The sequence below is a fragment of the Rhinoraja longicauda genome, chromosome 29 (assembly GCF_053455715.1).
Source record: "Rhinoraja longicauda isolate Sanriku21f chromosome 29, sRhiLon1.1, whole genome shotgun sequence".
Taxonomy (NCBI): domain Eukaryota; kingdom Metazoa; phylum Chordata; class Chondrichthyes; order Rajiformes; family Arhynchobatidae; genus Rhinoraja; species Rhinoraja longicauda.
Genome location: NC_135981.1, coordinates 895,336 through 916,084, shown reverse-complemented (window position 1 = coordinate 916,084; position 20,749 = coordinate 895,336). Strand labels below are relative to the sequence as shown.

General features: G+C 39.4%; 1 protein-coding gene across 8 annotated transcripts in view; it reads left to right on the top strand.

Moving 5' to 3' along the window:
• smarce1 (SWI/SNF related BAF chromatin remodeling complex subunit E1) overlaps positions 1-20,749 on the top strand; it is a 52,722-nt gene that overhangs the window by 6,706 nt on the left and 25,267 nt on the right. For 4 of the 8 annotated variants that reach the window (XM_078424578.1, XM_078424580.1, XM_078424579.1 and 1 more), the window contains exons 3-4: positions 5,011-5,054; positions 13,231-13,335. In XM_078424578.1, the coding sequence (XP_078280704.1) occupies positions 5,011-5,054; positions 13,231-13,335 (149 nt within the window). The remainder of the gene's footprint in view (positions 1-5,010; positions 5,055-13,230; positions 13,336-20,749) is intronic. The other 4 variants (XM_078424582.1, XM_078424585.1, XM_078424583.1 and 1 more) reach the window with 1 other exon arrangement.

Genomic DNA, 20,749 nt, shown 5'->3' with positions numbered 1-20,749 from the left:
CTGGGAGGATGAAAGGTGACGATGGCAAGGTTTGGGAACCTTGCGCCACCAGAGATACAGATAATGCACTTGCATGACACCAGTTGGATATAACATAATTGATCAACTGTGGAATACTATTTGTATTTAGGCAAAATTGGTTTTAATGCAATTTTAATTAGGGCACTAGAGAACCATTTAAAAGTAGCTTTGAAAATTGGAAAACAGAAGAGAGCTGTCTTCTGAGGGGGGGGGGGGGGGGAGACTTTCCATGTAATGTCCCTGCAATAATCAGATCCATTGTTCCATCAGAACACAGCTGCTACACTCACTGCCAGTGGCCATTGAAGTTGACAATCGCTTCTATTGACATGTGCAATGATACTCAGTTTTTAGCAGTAACAAAAATAAACCTATTAAAAATACCTATATTTTTGAAAATCCTGCAGTAAAAAAATAACATTGTGATTCTGAAATTCTCTAGCTCCTAACCTGCCACCATTGCCATAGTTATTTTTATAATACGATTTAATTTTATAACACGGAGTAATATATAAATTATTTGAATAACAAAATGTTGGTGGTCTGATTAGTAAGACTGCAGTTGACATGAAAATTGCTGGAGTTGTCGATGGTAAGGAAGTTGTCAAATGTTACAGCAGTACATAGATTGTTTGGAAATTTGGGCAGAGAAATACCAGATGCAATTTAGTCTAGAAAAGTGTGAGGTGATGCATTTGGAAGGTCAAATGCAAGTGGAAAGTATACAATAAATGGCAGCATGCTGAGGAGCATTGATGTACAGGCGGGTTTTGGGTTACAAGTCTATAGCTACCTGAAAGTGCCAATCCAAGCAATTAGTGTGGTCAGAAAGGCATAAGGCATGCTTGTCTTCATTGCTCAGAGTGTGAAGTATAAAAGTCAAGAAGTCATGTTGTGGTATGAAACTTTGCTTGGGCCACATTTGGAGTATTGTGTACAGTTCTGATGTACTATAGGAAATACATGGAAGGTTTGGAGCGGGTGCAGAAGAGGCTCACCGGCATATCATCTGGATTGGAGAGGTTGGACAAACTTGGATTGATTTCTCTGAAGCACCAAATGCTGAGGGGAGATCAGATAGAAGCATATAAAAATTATTAGCAGCATGGTTAGGTTAGATAGTAATTTTCCCTGGATGGAGTTGTTAAAAGTTAGAGGGCATAGCTTTAGGGTGAAAAAGAGTAAGTTTAAAGGAAAAGAATGTTGTCAAAGAATGGAACAAGATATAGATCAATTACAGATATGGATGGGGAAATATCATATGTACTTTAATCCATGCTAATGTTAGAGGTTGACTTTGGGAAGTCAAATGTAAGGGGGAAATACACAATAAAGGGCAGGAGCTTTAAGATCTTTGATGCAGAGGTATCTTGTGGTGCACGTCCGTATGTTCCTGAAAGTGGCAACACAAGTAGTTCACAAAGAAGTGTGACATACTTGCTGTATAAAAGTCAGGAAGTCAAGTTGCAATTGTATAAAACTTTGTCTGCGCCACATTAGGTATATTGTATGCAGTTCTGGTCGCCCCATAACAGGAAAGATTGGAAGCTTGGAGGATGTGCAGAAGATGTTCACTAGGATATTGGAGCCCAGATGCTGGAATCTGGAGCAACAAGCAACTTGCGGGACAAGCTCTGTTGTTTCGCGGAACACCTGGGCTTGGTCTGACAAGGCCTGCTGGCTCTCCTCTGCTATTTCCCCTTCTCATACTGACCTTTGTGCCCTGTGCCTCCTCCATTGCCAGAGTGAGACGCAAGCAAACAGGAGAATCAGCACCTCATATTCTGCCTAGGTAACTCAGCCATGATCACATTGAATGGCGGTGCTGGCTCGAAGGCCGGAATGGCCTACTCCTGCACCTATTGTCTATTAACCCAACAGCAATATGAACAAGAATTCTTCAATTTTAGGTACCCCGTTCCTGCTTTCTCCCCATACCCTTCATTCCATTAGCCCTAAGAGCTAAATCTAACTCTCCCTTGAAAACATCCAGTGAATTAGCCTCCATTGCCTTCTGCAGCAGAGAATTCCACAGATTCACAACTCTTTGGGTGAAAAAGTTTCTCCTCATTTCAGCCCTAAATGGCCTACCCCTTATTCTTAATCTGTGACTCCTGGTTCTGGACACCCCAAACATCGGGAACATTTTTCCTGCATCTAGCCTGTCCAATCCTCAAAGAATTTTATGTTTCTATAAGATGATACGAAGATAGGTGGAGGGGCAGGTAGTGTAGAGAAAACACGGACTCTGCAGAAGGACTTGGACAGGTTAGGAGAGTGGACAGAGAAGTGGCAGGTGAAATTCAGAAGAGCCAAGTGTGGAGTCATGCATTTTGGTGATAAAAATAAAGGCAATGATTATTTATTAAAGTGGGGGAGAATCCAGAAATCAGAGGTGTAAAAGGACTTGGGAGTGCTGGTGCAGCACTCTCAAAAAGTTAATTTGCAAGTCGTATCGGCAGTAAGGAAGGCAAATTCAATGCTGGCATTTATTTCAAGAGGGCTTGTATACAAACACAGGGATGTAATGCTGAGGCTCTATAAGGCGTTGGTCAGGCTGCATTTGGAGTATGTGAACAGTTTTGGGGCCCATATCAGAGGAAGAATGTGCTGGCTTCAGAGAGGGTCCAGAGGAGGTTTACAAGAATGATTCCAGGAATGAGTGGATTAATGTACGATAAGCGTTTGTCGGCACAGGGCCTGTACTCACTGGAGTTTAGAAGAATGAAGGGGGACCTCATTGAAACGTACAGAATAGTGAAAGGCCTGGATAGAGTGGATATGGAGAGGATGTTTCCACTTGTGGGAGAGTCTAGAACCAAAGGTCACAGCCTCAAAATTAAAGGGCGATCCTTTAGGAAGGACATGGGGAGGAATTTCTTTAGTCAGGGGGTGGTGAATCTGTGGAATTCTTTGTCACAGACGGCTGTGGAGGCCGTCAGTGGATATTTCTAAGGCAGAGATAGATAGATTTTTGACTAGGAAGGAACTGCAGACGCTGGTTTAAACCAAAGTTAGACACAAAAAGCTGGAGTAACTCAGTGGGACAGGCAGCATCTCTGGAGAGAAGGAATGGGTGACGTTTTGGGTCAAGGTGTCAGATTAGTACAGGTGTCAGGGGTTATGGGGAGAAGGCAGGAGAATGGAGTTAGGAGGGAGAGATAGATCAGCCATGGTTGAATAGCAGAGTAGACTCTATGGGCCGAATGGCCTAATTCTGCTCCTAGAACTTATGATCTCTCTCTCCTCTCTCTCTTTCCTTACCCCTCTCCCTCTTTGTCCCCTCTCCCTCTCTCCCTCCCTCTCCCCAGTTTTGTTTCCTGAATCAATGTGGTGTAGTTACTATTGCTTCATCCCAGGAATATTGATGGAAATTTAGTCCAGACTGATTGGATTAAAACCTTGCTCTCAGCAGATTGTTGGAATTTCCTCGCGACTGAGTTCAGTATTCAGCACAAATCGGCAACATTAAGAAACCATAAGGATGTTGTAGATTGAGACGAAAGTGATAATGACTACGGTGGTTTCAGATAAGAAATATATATGGCATATTCAACAGATGTTTGTGTCGATGTAACAGGAGTTGCTGAATATCTCATCATTTTTTAAAAACTATTTCTGGTAAGACATCAAGTTGTGGGATACTGTTCTGCAATTAGCTCTGAGTAATTGTGTGCCAGGCAATGAATGATGAATTACAGTCTATGTTACACCTGAAAACAAAACTAGATAAGGATGGGGCATTGTAGGCTGTGTATATTGCTCCGAGGTTAATGCAATACAAAGTAATTTTGGCATTTAATACTTACACAGCAGCATTTAGCCCTGAATTTACATTGGAGTGATTTGAATTTGCATGGAGTTTTGTGCTCCAGATAAAACACAGCTTATAGGGTCTTTGACCTGAAACAAGTTGTAAAGATAAACAAACCGAGTCTAAAGCTAACTTTTATGTGATTTTAGATAGGTGCGAAAAGCTGGAGTAACTCAGCAGGTCAGTCAGCATCTCTGGAGAAAAGGAATAGGTGATGTTTCAGGTTGCTCAGTCTGAAGAAAGGTCTCGACCCAAAACGTCACCTATTCCTTTTCTCCAAAGATGCTGTCTGTCCTGCTGAGTTACTCCAGCTTTTTGTGTCTATCTTAGGTTTAAACCAGCATCTGCAGTTCCTTCTGCAAAGGTTCTCTTGGACTGGGAGACTGTCAGAAACTGACATTTCCAGTTGGCTTTTTGATTACATTAAGATTGTGGTGGTGACCAGAACTTCTGCAAAAATGGTGAATAATGGTGGGAAGGATATTTATTTAAGTAATATTGCCACCTGGGGTGATGCTGGAGAGTGTATAGTACCCATAGAACTGCATCTCGGTGGTGCGAGATTTATGCACAAGGTGACACAATGGCACAGTTGTAGAGCTGCTGCCTCAGCGCGAGAGACTGAGCGGCCTGGAATGTGGCAACTTCAACAGCCTGACCGCGGGAGAAGACGGCAGGGGAAGAGAAAAGATATTCTGGCCTTCCATCACAGTGAGGAGGTGACTGGAGGAGACTCACTGTGATGGATGTTTCTTTTTTTTGTTTTGTGTTGGTTGTGATTGTGTGTGAAATTGCTTATTTTTTATTGCTCTATTGCTGGACTGTGGGTGACCTTTCATTTCACTGCACATCTTGTATGTGTATGTGACAAATAAACTTGACTTGATCTTGGACGCTGTATGTGTGGAGATTTCACGTTTCCCTGTGACCGTGTGGGATTCCTCCCAAATCCCAAAGACGTACGGGTTTGTGCAGGTTCATTGGCCTCTGTAAATTGCCCCTAGTGTGCAGGGAGTGGATGAGAAAGTGGGATAACATAGAACCAGTGTGAACGGGGTGATCAGTGGTCGACGTGGACGGAAGAGCCTTTTTCCATGCTGTATATTTCAATCAATCAATCAATCAAAATAATCAATTTGTATAAAAGCTAATATTTGAATATTATTTTGTTTCAGAAAGACCATCTTATGCACCACCCCCTGCCCCTGCGCCCACCACAGTAAGTCTTTATTTTTGTTACCAATTAAAATAAATATTGTTTGTTACACAAATCGTGTAGGAATTTGAACTGGTGAATACGGGTGATTTTTGGATAGGGAAGATTATTGCTCTGTAATATTGGTGTATTTAGGGTTGAGCAAGACCATAGCCAGAAGTGGCATAGTTGCAGATAGTTAACTGTTGCCATTTGGGAAATATTGAAGGGGGATTTTGATGTCTGGGGCAGCCTCACTGACAGCGCAGGGTGATCACCAATAGACAATAGACAATAGGTGCAGGAGGAGGTCATTCGGCCCTTCGAGCCAGCACCGCCATTCAATGTGATCATGGCTGATCATTCTCAATGTAACAAAGCACCTATTGGCCATGAAAAGTGGGTGGATGTACCTGTAAAGCGAGTGACTGTATCAGATCTATTAAATAACAATCAAATATAATCAACATCAAATAAAAGTAATTAGTATATGATTAATGAGGCTTATCTGATGGCTGATATAGGTTTTGCAACGTTATTTCAACATATTGTAAAACTGGACTAGTATGTATTATTTTAGCTCCTGCGTCCATGCTTGCCTTTGCAATTTTTTCTTGCTGGTGTTAAATACAATTGGAGCACCCTGTGGGTTTTATATACAGTCTGTCTGTAAGAAGCTGTGCTGAAAGTGATGATTGGGATAGTGTGGCAGGGCATGATTGTAAAAATTGGTAATAGATAGGGTATGTTATTTGTGTAGACAGTATTGTGGTGCCTGTTGACTGAGTAGTGAAACATTATCGTTAGATATTATAAAACAGCATGTGCCAGAAGATTGTTTTTTCTAAGAAAATGGAGATAAATTCAAGTATCATGTTCTGCTAAGTGGTGCATGACTATTGAGTTAATAAAACCAGGACTTCTAACAAACTGATAGAAGGTTTCATTTGAAATTTAAGGATAATTTTCTGTTTGATGCATAACTGCTATGTTGGATATCATTCTTAATTCCTATTCATGCTTGGTGATTTGTGTTAATGCTGTCAGAGGGGGCCTAACAGCACTAAGTTAGTCCATAAAATCTCTGAAACATAGAGCCTCTATCCACAACTCCCTGGATGACCTTCCGAGTATTGACCACAATCCACAAATGAATAAAGAGGATTACATTTAGCTATTGTTTAACCTGAGCTTTTAAGTTTGTCTTTGTTGATGAGCATTGTGTTGTACTTATGATATAATAACTGCTGGCTGCTTCTTCTAACCATTTTGATGTTTTGATCACCAAGGTTCCAGTCAATGAGGCTGGGGGAGAAGTGTTGCAAACTTGGTTAAATTTTCGCCATTTGTAGTGAATGAGTTTCCGTCCCGCGTATTTTACTTCTGCAACGGTACATTTGTGACAAAGTAATTTTAATTATCATGGAAAGTTTGAAATCAAAACCATTGGTGTGAGCAAGATATGTAAATTTTTAGCAAAATACAAAGACTGCTGAAGGAACACAGTGGGAATGGCAGCATGTGTGGAAGGAAATAGTCAACATTTCCAGTTGGGACTCTTCTCACGACTTATAGATTTATCCTTTAAGATGAATATCTGCATGGCACTGGAGTGATGCTAAAGAAAAAAAACAAAACTATATTTGCTACCACGAGTTAATAAGCTATTTGAAAATTATTTTCTATAGATTTTACAATCCTGTGTTGCAAAAGGTTGTTTTTGAGAAGGTCTAGGGATAATTGAATATTGCTCAAATTTTTTTGATTCAAGTGTTGCATTGTGTGTTAAACAAGAAATTAAATGGCGAATATCGTGACTAGGAAAGCATATGAAGAAGTTTCATTGATCTATAATATTAAAATTACTTATTGGCCTTTTGGAATTTTCTAAATATGATTGTAGAATAGCTCTGAATTAAAAAATGGAAGTGCTAGAAATTTGGAGTACGCTGAGGTATAAATGATTGGTTTAAAACAAATTTTACATTTGAGTGGGATCATCATAGAAACATAGAAAAGAGGTGCAGGAGTAGGCCATTCGGCCCTTCAAGCCAGCTGATCATCCAAAATGTTCCTGCTTTTTCCCCATACCTCTTAATTCCGTTAGCCCTAAGATCTATATCTAACTCCCTCTTGAATACATAAAAAACACTAACTAACTCCTTTCTCATGCATAAAGAAAAAATACATTGCAAGTTAATTTGAAATCCCAAAGCATAGTTTCTAAAAAGTCTTAAGACTATTAAGGATAATTCCCTGTACCACAACTGCTAGTTAATCGAAATCGTGTCCCCATTTCAGATCATGTTGTACAAGGGAGGTTAGGTGTGCCTAAAATAAAGATAAAATTAAAAAAGTTTTTCAAAGGGTTCAATAAACTACTGTACATGAAACAGAGGCATATGTAAATTACCATTGTCAAAATTCTACCCTGTAATTTGAATGAAAAATCTTCTTCTACAAGGAATACAAATAGTTTTCATATTCAAATGATTGATTTGTATGTTCCTAGCATTTCTTCTCTTACTGTTCCTCTCCCATCAGAAACTATGGCTCTTGTTCGTTGAACGATAACATTGAATCAGCATTTTAGTTCTAGTGACTTCATTTAATTTCTTGCATTTTTGGGTGAGCTGGCTGAGCAGGTGATTTGCTGACAATTGTCCATCGCAGTTTTTGCAACCAACTATTAAGTGAGGTGTGCGAGCATCCAAGGGTGATTCACCTTCTGTTATAATCTCTGTTTGCCCAGAGGGATGCCTGACCACTGCCCTATAGCACAGTTGTTATTCTCCGTGCGGAATTGTGCGGGGCATTCTCCATCCTACTAATGTGTGTCATGGTACAGTGAACACCCAACAGCAGGTGGGTGTGTCTGTTGTGAAGAGATGGGGGTTTGTTTTCTCCCAGAGGCTGTGGAAAAATGTTTGTCATCAAAGCCTGTTGTCAAAACTCATCACGCAGTTTGTGAGAGGAACAAAGTGTAAATGCTGCAACCCTGCTGTTATGTATGCTTCCTATTTTATCGTGTCTGTTGTGGATAACTAAATAATCCAATTCCATTTTCAATTCAAAGGGAAAATGGCTTTCTGTCACTTTTATTTCAATTAGCCATATGTTTAGTGGAATTAAAATTTCCAACAGATTGCAAGTAAATTAACTTGAGTTGGAAATACGATTAATATCCATTTTTACTGGTTGTTGTTCCGTACTCCAGCTGTTTAAATAGAATGGGGAGCAGAATAAAAGGGGAAGGTTTATCTCTGGAGTAGCTGCCAGATCTCTGGATCCTTGATCCAGGGATAAAAGTTTGAATTCCATTGTGCCAACTGGGCAATTTAAACTAAAATAATTATATAAATATGTCTATGATGGAGAAAAGCAAGCTAGTCTCAGTGGCGATAAGCGTGAAACCACCAGAAAGCTCTGAATCCTGTGATTCTTCATTGTCCCTCAGGGAAGAAATCTCTCCACTTTACGCGGTTTGGCATCTACTTGACACCAGACCTGCTAATGCGTTTAGCTCTCGCTGCCTCATCAGTACATAGGCAATTAATGATGGAAAATAAGTTGTGCTATTGCCATTGATGTGCACATCCCATGAATGAATAAAAGGGATTTTGTTCTGCTTGTGCAAACATAATAGCCTGGATTTTTCTTAGTGGTATTCCATTTAAAATGAAATCATTATTTTAATTGACATTAAAATAACATGGTGAGAAAACAGACTGATTTTTATTTATTTGCTTGAACATTGTTTTGTTTCCTAGTTTATATTAGTTTTTATTGGCTGTTTCGCCTCCTACCTTTAAGTACTTAAGTGTATTAAAGTGACTATTGCAATATTAATGGTCCATGTTTTGGAAATCCTAGCTCTTGTCCTCTGAAGCCAGTGTGTTGATGCAGAAAGGATCTAAGGAAGAGATGTGGCTATTTGTCCCATGCAGCTAGTGATCGATCTCTATGCAGTTACCTTTATACTTTTGTCGCTTTCTGCATAGATGTTGATAGCCAGTTCTCAGGCCGACATAATATAACAGCATAGACATCAGTCCAGTTGAATACTTTATTGAATGGTACTCACCTTTAAAAGCTTTTTTTGAAGTCTTAAGTTGACAAATGTCTAAGAGACATTTCTCATCCACCAACCTTATAGATTCTTCAAAATACTACAAATCAATTTATGGGGCATCAGCTTCTTGAAGCTTTATTGTGTGTTTATGACTTTCTCATAATTCCCTCAAGCAAATTTTATGATATTGGTGCCAAATTAATGGGTCTATTGTATCTGTCTGCAACCTTTTATAAGTTGGATATTACAACATGAGTTTCCATATAGTCTGAGAACGTTCCAGATGGCAGGGAACTAGTAAATGTAAGGGAACAGCTCGCCTTGCAAGAGGTACCCAGAAACTCATTTGAAAACCTGACGGAGTGCTGGCTTTTGATCCAGAGATCTAGATTACTAGGGGGTAGTAGTTGTGTTGTGGCTGCACAAAATCCCAAGTAGACCACACTGGGATGTTGGGCACCACTTTTTAATAAGCATGTATTGTGATTTAAAGGAATGCAACAATGATTTGCCAGAAATTGCACAAACTAGGACTATTTATCTGGGGATGCAGACTATTAAGGGAGAATTCAAAATATTGCAAAAAAAGTTAAAAGTAGATAGAGAAAACATATTCCTCAGGTAGGGAGGTTCATCAAAGTTAAAAAATCAAAACCAATAATGACGTTGGAAAGTACTTCAACATGCACAGGGAGCCAGGAGTTTGGAACTCTTATTTGGAAATACGTATGGATGCTTGGACAGTTGTTAATTTTAAACCAGAAATGAATGAGAAATGGGGATAAGATAGAGTTGTAAGTTATCTGTAGTTGGTAGAAGGGAACAGGTTGTGATGGGGTTAAATAGCCCCCCTTTCAATGTTCATACTTCCCTGACCGCCTCATCTGCCCCAATGCTCCATCTTCTTTTAAGTTTTTAAATAATCAAAAAACTACATTCATGTTTGGATCTATTTCTCCCCTATCCTTCCACCTACAATCCTTCCTCTAGCTTCACAATTCGCAACTCTTCAATCTTTTTATCTCACACCTTCTGTCTTTTCATCTCTGGCCTTTGTCCAACCATCTGCCTATCAAACCCCCCCACCAGTATCACCTATTACCTGACAGGCTTTGTACTGCTCATCCTCTCTCCCAGCAGTCTTCCCCCTTTACTCCCGTACAATCAGTCTGAAGAAGGGCCCTGACCTGAAAGATCATCTATTCACGTTCTCCAGAAATGCTGTCTGACCCGCTGGGTTACTCCAGTAGATTGTGTCTGTATCCATGTAATTATAGATTACTTTTATTTTATCTCTCTCTTTCACCTTGTGGTCAAGCTTTAGCTTGAGGAGTGAAGATTGATACCATATATTAATTGAATGTGCCTGCCAAAGCTAGTGATTCCTATTTAACAGATTTTGAACCTCGAAAATCTATGCTTTCGATCGCTCGCTCTCCCTCTCTCTTTTTTTCCCCTCCCCCCCCCCATTATTGTATCAAATTCTATGATTGCCTTTATCAGTAGCATTTTAACTGATTCAATTGCTGCATCTTGTCATTGCCTGTGTTTTATAAAATGCAAGAAGCCTTAAATTTAAACATATTTATTTACGTCCCAATTGTCTTTCTATACAGCCAGTCAGTCACCATGACATTTTCTTATCCTATTTCTTTCCTCCGACTTTGAAACTTTTAATTTCCAGATTATATTATCCTTCTAAATTTTCTAATTGCCTTCTACATTGTTCTCATCACCATTTTGTTGGATTAGACAGCAAGCCATCTTGCGTTTTCAAAATTGCTTGTCTTTCTTGTGAATTATCTCGCTAGGCATTAGTCCTCCCACTGTGGCAATATGCAGCAAATTAATGTTGTCCCCTGCCATCTTCCACCCCTGCGATTCCTTCTAATAAACTGAATTGGAAACAGCATCTGGTTTGTTTTTGAGGAAGAAAGAACTTTTATCTTTTGAAGTCTTGAGAAAGGAATTAAGTGCATTAACTCCATGAGAAGGAGGAATGAGAAGAAGACCATTTAGCTTGGTGTGTGCAAAGTTTTGGTTAATGTTGGCATTGCAACCTTGGTTTAATTTGTGCTAGGTTGAACAGCACTATTATTTTGAAATAGCTTTAACTGCACAGTATTTCAACATTTAAAAAAAGTTTCAATTTGTCTTGCTTATGGACAAAAATAATTGATTGAATTACACATGTTTCTTGAATTTGGAGTTTGTGGGATCAAACTTTGACTGCCCTGTTTGATATGATGTGCTCTATTATTTTTTCAAATTTGTTTATGAAATATCTAAAGGTTATTAACTTTAAAGTTAAGAATGATTAAACATTGTACAAAGCAAGTACTACATTGGTTAGTGTCAGTCAATACAGCATACATGAACAGTCAAGATTTGAAGTGTGCAAGTGGTGTGAACACCAACCCATCACTCTGTATATCAGATTTTTAAAACAGAAAAATACATGCATGACATGGTAATATGGCAGTGCTGTTGGCATGAGTTGAAAGGGCAGGAATTAAAAGTGCAGAATTATTTATGTGGGAAAGTAAAACTGCACCACACTTTCAATGTACAATAACTCTTATCTTATTATTTACTGCAATGTTACTCAACCAAATGGTGAAAGTGAACTATGCTAAGTGTAGGCTTGGGGAATGAAATTATTGCTTAGATTCCACAAATAGCAGTGCAGTTTATCAAAGCAATACCATTCATTTGTTAACTTGCAGCCTCAGATAGAGTACTAATAGCTGCATTTGAGGGAATAAGAAGAATTAGCATGAACTATATGACGTGCTGATAGTTAACACTGTTAACCTCAGGTTAGCTACACCTTGTGTAATTCCTGTACGTTGTGACATTTACTTATTGTTAAATGCAGAATGGCAAATGCTTTGAATTGAGATACTGCCAAATATTAAGGATGGATTTCCTTGACGTTTTGTGTTTGTTTCTGAAGGGGGCATAGATATCCAAAGATTTGGTGCAATCTTTCTCCACGGTGCAGTTATCATTAATTGTTGTAAACAAACTTAAATGTCATTTTATTCAAAATATATTAAGATTACATTGTGAGAAATCGGAAGATGAAATTTCCTTATTTCTTAACTGTTCAAAAGTCTGGAGGAAATTCTGGATTGTACATTGGTTGTTTATTTTTAATGAACTCCCAATGGGAACTATGTTGAATCCCCTCGCCAGTGTCACTCGGGTCTGTATCAGACTGTATTCCTTCTCATTTGAGGATATTTTATTAGATGTTTTCCTAACATATACAAATTACATTTGTTGATTTTATTTTCCTTTGGTAAAGATATTGTTTTATGATATTTTATGTTGAGTTTGACCATATACAGACGATGAAGCTAAATGATGAATGCTGCAATATCGTGGAAGTCTGAAGCAATTCATTCTGCATCTCATTTAATGTTTGTCTCTAAGTAGGGGGTACATCTCCTCCACATGGAAAATGAAGTATATTCTCCACCACTTCACATCTATCAGCTAAAAACCAGTAACCATTATCCATTTGCATTAACACCAGTTTCAAATTTTCTGATTGTAGCATCCTATCTGATCTACCTGATGTTCCCCCAAAAACACAGGTTTAACTGCTTGGCAGTTCCTCAGCTCATGTTATCAGTTGAGAACACAAAAAATGCTGGAAATACTCAGCAGGCCAGATCACATACGTGGAAAGAAAAACCGAGTCAACGTTTCAGGTCGGAGACCCTTCGTCAGATCCTTTGTCAGTTAATACCTTCCTTCATCACTGATACTGATTTCCACTTCTGGTTTGCTCACTGTGCACAGCATTATGTGGAAGCAAAATGGCTCGTCAACAAATGGAAAAGGGACATTTTCACAGGGGTCCAAAAGTTGGAATGTTTGTTGTAAATCCTTATAAGATGATCACAAGGAAATGTGCAATTATTTCCACCCCTGTATGTTCAGGACTGTGTGGGGATGACACCAGTTTCCCAAGTGTAGTGCCGCAGTCAGTGGAACTGCTTCTCCATGCTCAATCATGTTTGAATTCTTGCCACTTTTTTTGTATGCTGACCATTTCATTTCTGTGTTTCTTGTTTGAACTCATTCTCATTCGTGTTTTGTCTCATTTGTTTCCATCAGCAAATGCCCAGCACCCCAGGGTTTGTGGGATACAATCCATACAGTCATCTGGCCTACAACAACTACAGGCTGGGAGGGAACCCAGGCACCAACAGCCGGGCCACGGTAGGAGTATTAACTATTGCACTGCAACAAAACAAGGTTAGGTCGGGACGTTGTTTGTGCTGGGTCTGCGGATCTGGCGATTAGAAAACCAAGGAGGCAGCTGCTTTTACAATCTTTACGTTGCTTATTTGGGACCATTGACTCAGTAGGTTCAATTTGTCAGCTTTATTACCTACTGCAGGCTGAGAAACAACAAAACCTCAAGAATTAATACGGACACTAAGTGAATATTTGGACATTTTTTAATGTAAACTGATATTGTTGGAAACATTAAGAAACTTTGTCAGCATCTTTTCTGCAAAAACATTATAGTTTCTGTTGGGATCTTCCATATGAATCTTTTTATTTGTTAAAAGGACTTTAACTGAACTATTAACCTGAGTTTCAGTTGTTCATACATTGCTCTACGTTTGAATTTTATTTGGGTTTTGTGGCAGCACTTAAAAGAATTGAATGTGTTTCAAAATAAATATTGGAAATGTATAGTTAGGCGGTGACTAATTACTGCAGCAAAACAGACATCTGCTTTTATCCTGTGTGCACTGAACTTTGGTGACTTTTAAGTCTTGTTATTTCACCTTCAAAAACATTTTATATGATCCTTTGATCATTAGGATCCTTTATTACTATATTCCAAACTAGAGTTCAGAAAAGGTGCGTGTTTGCCAATGTTAATCTCCATGTTTTGCTTTTATTTTTCCCTCATGCTGGTCATCATCATGAGCTGAGGGAAATGTCATTGTTAAGAATGAAATTTCCAAGATTTGTATCTCACCGAGTGTTTAGCTCCAGGTTGGGTGTGACATAGACTAGATCCAAAAGCAATGCTTTTCTGAATCAAGTACAATATAGAACTAGCAACAGAAAACTGCCTGTTAGCATACACATCAAATCCTTATTGGGGGTAGCAGATAATATTTCCTCCTTCCATTTGTCCCGAAGCATTGAAAAACCACACGATGACTAATAAAAACATGAAAGAGACTAGATGTAATTGAATATTCACCACTGCATCTCCATCAAATGCTGTCACCAGTTATAGTCAAGTCAAGTCAAGTCAATTTATTTGTATAGCACATTTAAAAACAACCCACGTTGACCAAAGTGCTGCACATCTGACTAGGAAAAAAAAAGAAACATACAGTGGCAGGCAGCCAAACACAACGGCGCGGCCATCTTGAACAAAATGTTAATTCAATCACCCACAGTCCAACAACAAAAGCATTAAATAAGCATCAAAATTACACCCCCAAAAAACCCCCAAAAACACAGTCCAACAATAAAAGCACTAAACAGGCACCCAAATTACCCAACCCCAAAAACACAGTCCAACAATAAAAGCATTAAATAGGCATTCAAATCACACAACCCCAAAAACCCCCCAAAACACAGTCCAACAACACAATTACTTTGCAACAGGGTTAGATACGTAATATGTTGAGTCAGATCATTTTTGTCTTGGAGTACAGGTAGTTCTGCTACAATGTCATAGTTGTGTTCCTGAGCAACCTTACAATATAGAAAATCGTGATATAAAAACGATTGTGTCATTGGCTGGAAGGGGGTTGGAGGCGAGTGTTTCTGATGAAGCTTGAACGCATTTACTTGCTGTGAGCGTTTCCTCTGGACCCGCAACTGGAGGACATTGTCTCAGATGAAAGGATCAGTTACAACTAATTGAGATGCAAAAGAATTTCTTCTCTTGGAGAGTGGTGAACCTTGAAATTCTGAACCCAGACACCTCTGTATTTTGAGTCACTATGATTGTTGAAGATTGAGATAAACAGACGTTGAGAGTGCAGGGGAATTAAGGGTTATGGGGATTAAACAGGGAATGGCAAAATAGGCTTGTGAACCTGCATTGTCACCCCGACACCCATCGCATGAAAACAATTAATGTAATTGTTATCAAATCTAAATGCAACCAAGACCTGTCAATAGCAATTTATCGAAAGCACAACCCTGATTCGGATCCTGATTTCATTCAGCTATTTCTCATAGATTCAGTACCACACACATAGTATTGGTATTGTAATGTAAATGTAAAGCAGAGCATAAAATAAAAATACCACGGATGCTAAACCTTCTTACAAAAAGAGAAAGTGCCCGAGATACTCAGCACATCGAGCAGGATCTGTGCGTCTTTGCTGGATATATTAACTCAGTTTCTTTTGCCAGGTGTGGTGTATAATCTGCTGATTATTTTCAACACTTTCTGCGCTTTGTTGGTTAAGTGTGTTATATAGTTTTGATTCCTAGATGTACTCTCAACAAGGTTTGATTGCTCAGTGCAAGTTTCACTTCATGGCTAATGTATAAAATGAAAGAATATTCCTACAAAATATGAAACCAACAGTTCCAGAAGGAGAAATATAAATTGCATTGATCGCAGAGAGGTCATTCATTATATGCTTCATAATTTAAATTCAAAACTTTGTTAATTAGGCACTATATTTATTGGAGTTGGGCACTGATCCCAAATAGTTTAAAGTCTCTTAGAACCTTCTTGCCAAACTAAATCGACAAGCATGTAGATTAACATTTTGACCTCTGTTCTGTTAAAATGTATTTAATATTGAGCCTTTGCCAGGAACAACTCATTAAATCAAGGTATAAGCCAGAATAGATGGTTCTCCATGAGAGCTAATATGTCTGCAGGGTTTTCTACAAATATACTCTCCTCTAAAACTGGAACCGTAACCTAGTTAATATTTACTAAAGTCTTGCAGGTAAAAGACCAGAAAGTTAGCACCCAAAGAGCAGCAATTAGCCCACTTCTATCATTCAGTGAAGTCATACAAAATCTGTCATTAACTTCCTCTATTGTCCTTCAAATTTGAAAGCCAACTTTTGAATCATGAATGACCAAAGCTGCATCAAATAAATTTCACTGAAGCCAGATTAGAAGACAGATTTGGGTTGAAAAGGAAAAATGAGAAATGCTGGAAAACTAATCTGAAAACAGAAAAGAAAACCAAACAGGGCTTGTGGGGAGAGTGAAACCTGATCTTCTGAGCTATTCTACATTTTCTGTTTATCTTTAGAATAAATTAGAAAGCTTCCTGAAAGGTAGAAAACACTCCTATTTTTATGCAGCTAGGTGTGAAATTCACTTTATTATTTGTGCAAAAATTAATTATTTTTTAAATGTGACTTTTGTATTTGTAATGTTTTAAAGTGGTGATTAGAGGAACTCTTCCCTCTTACTCTGCAAATTTGGATAAAGATGTAGATTTATTCAGTTGCTATTCATCCATGGGGCGTCAAAGGAGTGATCATGCAAAAATACAAAATTCCATTAAAAATATGATGTAAACTAATTTGGGTTAGGAATAAAATCCAATGGCAAAATAAACATCGAGTCCGAGAAAATCAGAACACTTGATAGTTTGTCTTAACTTTCTGATTTTGATTTCACTGCAGTTTTCTAAATTTGCTCTGTTACATTCTGGTATGTTGCTTATTGTGCATTTCTACATGTTGCCCATTTGTTATATTTTAAGAGTTAAGCATTTATTCGAAAGTAAGTGTCATTTGAGAACTGATTCAGACCAGGGCAGATAATCCCCCTTCTTCGGGTCACTCGTTCCAAAAGATTATTTACAAAAACTGAAATAATTTGTCCATGGGATCACATAATAATAAGTAACCAGACTCTGCAAAAGATCTGTATTTTAATTAATTTTGTTGGATGTTTCAAAGCAACACAAAAATTGTGTAAAAGTAGCCCGTCTTACATTTCAAACTATTTTGAATTCCTGACTAGAGTAGTTGTTTCTTTAACAACTCATACTCAAGGTGTCCTGGTTCATTCATAGTTGACTGTGAGGAATCTTCAGTCTAAGGTGTCATTGTTAATTCTTGTTTACAGTTCCTGTAAATTCTTAAATAAAGCCACAGAAATTAAAACTTTTTTGAAACAAAATACTGGTGACTGTCGGCCTCTAGTGGTTACATCTTTTGTTCTCAGTGATAAACACGGCAACAATTTGCTTTATGCACTGCCTTTCACATTTGAAGGCACATAGTAGGAGTGCAGTCAATTGAAATTTGACAATATATTGTCAGATGGCAGAAGGAGGTCAAGGTTCAAACAGAGGGCCAGGGAAGAATTCTATAGCTTTCAGGACAAGCCAATGTTTCCTGCTCTGTTTAAACAAGACCAATTTAATTAAGAATGATCACACAATAAAAATTGAAATTGCACAGAAATGAGGGCTCTGGGATTGGAAGAATTTCCAAAGAAAAGAGAGGGTGATTTGTTAAATTGAGTACTGCAGCATGGAAACAGACCCTTTGGCTCAATTTGTCATGTTGATGTTTGGCCAATATCTCTGTAAACCTCTCCTATCCATGTACCCGCCCAAATACCTTTTAAATTTTATTATTGTACCTGCTTCAACCACTTCGTCTGGCAGCTCGTTTCATGTATGTACCACTCTGTTTTTTTTTAGAAGATGCCACAGGGTCCCTATTAAACCTTGCCCCTCTCACCGAAAACCTATGCACTCTTTTTCTTTATTTCCCCAATCCTGAGAAAAAATCTCTGTGCATTCACCCTATCAATTCTCCTCATATTTTTGTATACTACTATGACACAAAGCTGGGTGGCAGTGTAAACTGTGAAGAGGATGTTAGGAGGTTGCAGGGTGACCTGGACAGGTTGAATGAGTGGGCAGATGCGTGGCAGATGCAGTATAATATAGATAAATGTGAGGTTATCCACTTTGGCGGCAGAAACAAGGAGGCAGATTATTATCAATGGAGTTAGGTTAGGTAAGGGGAAGGTCCAGCGAGACCTGGGTGTCCTTGTACACCAGTCACTGAAAGTTGGCGTGCAGGTACAGCAGGCAGTGAAGAAAGCTAATGGAATGTTGGCCTTCATAACAAGAGGATCTGGAGGATTGTGTACAGTTTTGGTCTCCTAATTTGAGGAAGGACATCCTTGTAATTGAGGCAGTGCAGCATAGGTTCACGAGATTGATCCCTGGGATGGCGGGACTGACATATGAGGAAAGATTGAAAAGACTAGTCTTGTATTCACTGGAGTTTAGAAGGATGAGAGGGGATCTTATAGAAACATATAAAATTAAAAAAGGACTGGACAAACTAGATGCAGGAAAAATGTTCCCAAAGTTGGGCGAGTCCAGAACCAGGGGCCACAGTCTTAGAATAAAGGGGAGGCCATTTAAAACTGAGGTGAGAAAAAATGTTTTCACCCAGAGAGATGTGAATTTGTGGAATTCTCTGCCACAGAGGGCAGTGGAAGCCAATCACTGGATAGATTTAAGAGAGAGTTAGATAGAGCTCTAGGGGCTAGTGGAATCAAGGGATATGGGGAGAAGGCAGGCACGGGGTATTGATTGGGGACGATCAGCCATGATCACAATGAATGGCGGTGCTGGCTCGAAGGGCCGAATGGCCTCCTCCTGCACCTATTTTCTATGTTTAAAATTACCCCTTAGCCTCTTGCAATCCAAGGAATAAAGTCCTCGTCTGCCCAACCTGTCTGCCTAGCTCAGTCCCTCGAGTCCTGACGGCATTATTGTAAATCTTCTAGGCTTAATGGCATCCTTCCTGCACCAGGGTGACCAAAAGAAGATGACCTTGTTTCTCCTGAACAAAGTACTCCAAAAATGGTCACACCAACGTCTCACAACTGCAACAAAACATCCCAAATTCTAAAGTCAATACTCTCACTGATGAAAGCCAGTGGACTACAAGCTTGCCTCCCTGCCCTGTCTACACCCTTGTCTTGCCATTGTCAGGGAACTAAGTGCTTGAACTCCAGTCTCTTTGTTGTACAATACTTCACAGTAAAATTCCTACCCTATCTAGTTTCAAATGCAATACCTCGCATTTATCTGAATTAAACTCAATTTGTCATTTCTTGACCCAATTACTCAGCTGATCAATAGTTCCAATTGTTTTGAAAAGTTTTGAAATTGAGTAATTGCTCAGCTAAGATTCAGCGTGGGTTATTGAGCACATGGTTGATGGGTAAACTGACAGTACACTTTAGGTTCTGGGCAGTAAATTTTGGATCGGCTGGTCCATGGTGGATAGAAAGCTGTCGGATTGTCTATTGGAAAGGTCGGGATGGGAGGCTCTGCATTATTGATTAGGGTTTCAGCCGCAGATAAATTTAGAAAGGAGCAAAGTTGATACTCCCAGTGGTGTAGTTGGAGGCTTCTTTCAGTGTCAAATATAATTCCGAAGCTGCAGGTGTGATTTACTTATAATTTGCAGGAGAGGGATGCAGTCTCTAGCAAGGGGATAATTTATAGCAGACACCACAACCTAAACTGGAATTTTAATTTCATTTCTTGTCCATCTCAGGTCGCAAATCATTATACAAAGTAATATTACCCATTCTTTGCTCTGTAAGTTTTTTGTTTTTATTTATTCAAGGGATGTGGGCTTTGCAGGTGGAGCCAGCATTTAATTGCCCATGCCTGATTACCCTTGACACAGCGATAGTGAAACACCCTTGTGAACTGCTGCAATCCTTGCATTGTGGGTATACTTTTAAGCACTGAGTTTTATTGTGGTTTAGCTAGACCGAATCTTCCTGGATTCCCAATAATTTCTTTGGTCTCAGTGAAACACTGTCATCTTTGAGATGGTTTTGAAGGTAAATCTTGAGTTGTAGATTATACGTCTCGGGGTTCATGGCCGCAGATGGAGTGAAATGTGAACATCCCTTTTTATTGATTTCATGGATGTCATTTTTGGGATGCCTGAACACCTTCAAGGAAAAGGGGAGATGGAAATTTGGCGACTTGCAAAGAGAGCCACCAGGTCCAAGGCAGGCTGGATGGGTGGGCTTTGAGGAAATTAAACACAACCCAGAGCTTTTAAAATTTTGCAATCCTGAGAGTTATCATTTTGCCTGGATCAGAAGAACATAAGTTAAATTCATCATCCAGCCAAATAAGTTTAAATAATTGTCTATTTTACACAAGCTTGCATTAGACCTACCTACCTGCAGGCTTGGCTGCATTCGTGAGCATTACATTACCCGTGTCCCGGGGAGCCTCGCGGGCCTGATCCGCCCACCGGTCAACCGCGTCGCCGACAACCAGAACGACGACTGACGACCGGAACGCGTCCTGTTAGGCCAGGGGACTGCGGTGAAGCCAGGCGGCGAGGCGTGTCTGGGCCGAAGGAGCCTCCGCGGCAGCAGCGGGGGCCTCAGCGGCAACAGGGGCCTTGGACAGGTTGTGTGAGTGGGCGGATACATGGCAGATGCAGTTTAATGTAGATAAGTGTGAGGTTATTCACTTTGGAAGTAAGAATAGAAAGGCAGATTATTATCTGAATGGTGTCAAGTTAGGAAGAGGGGATGTTCAACGAGATCTGGGTGTCCTAGTGCATCAGTCACTGAAAGGAAGCATGCAGGTACAGCAGGCAG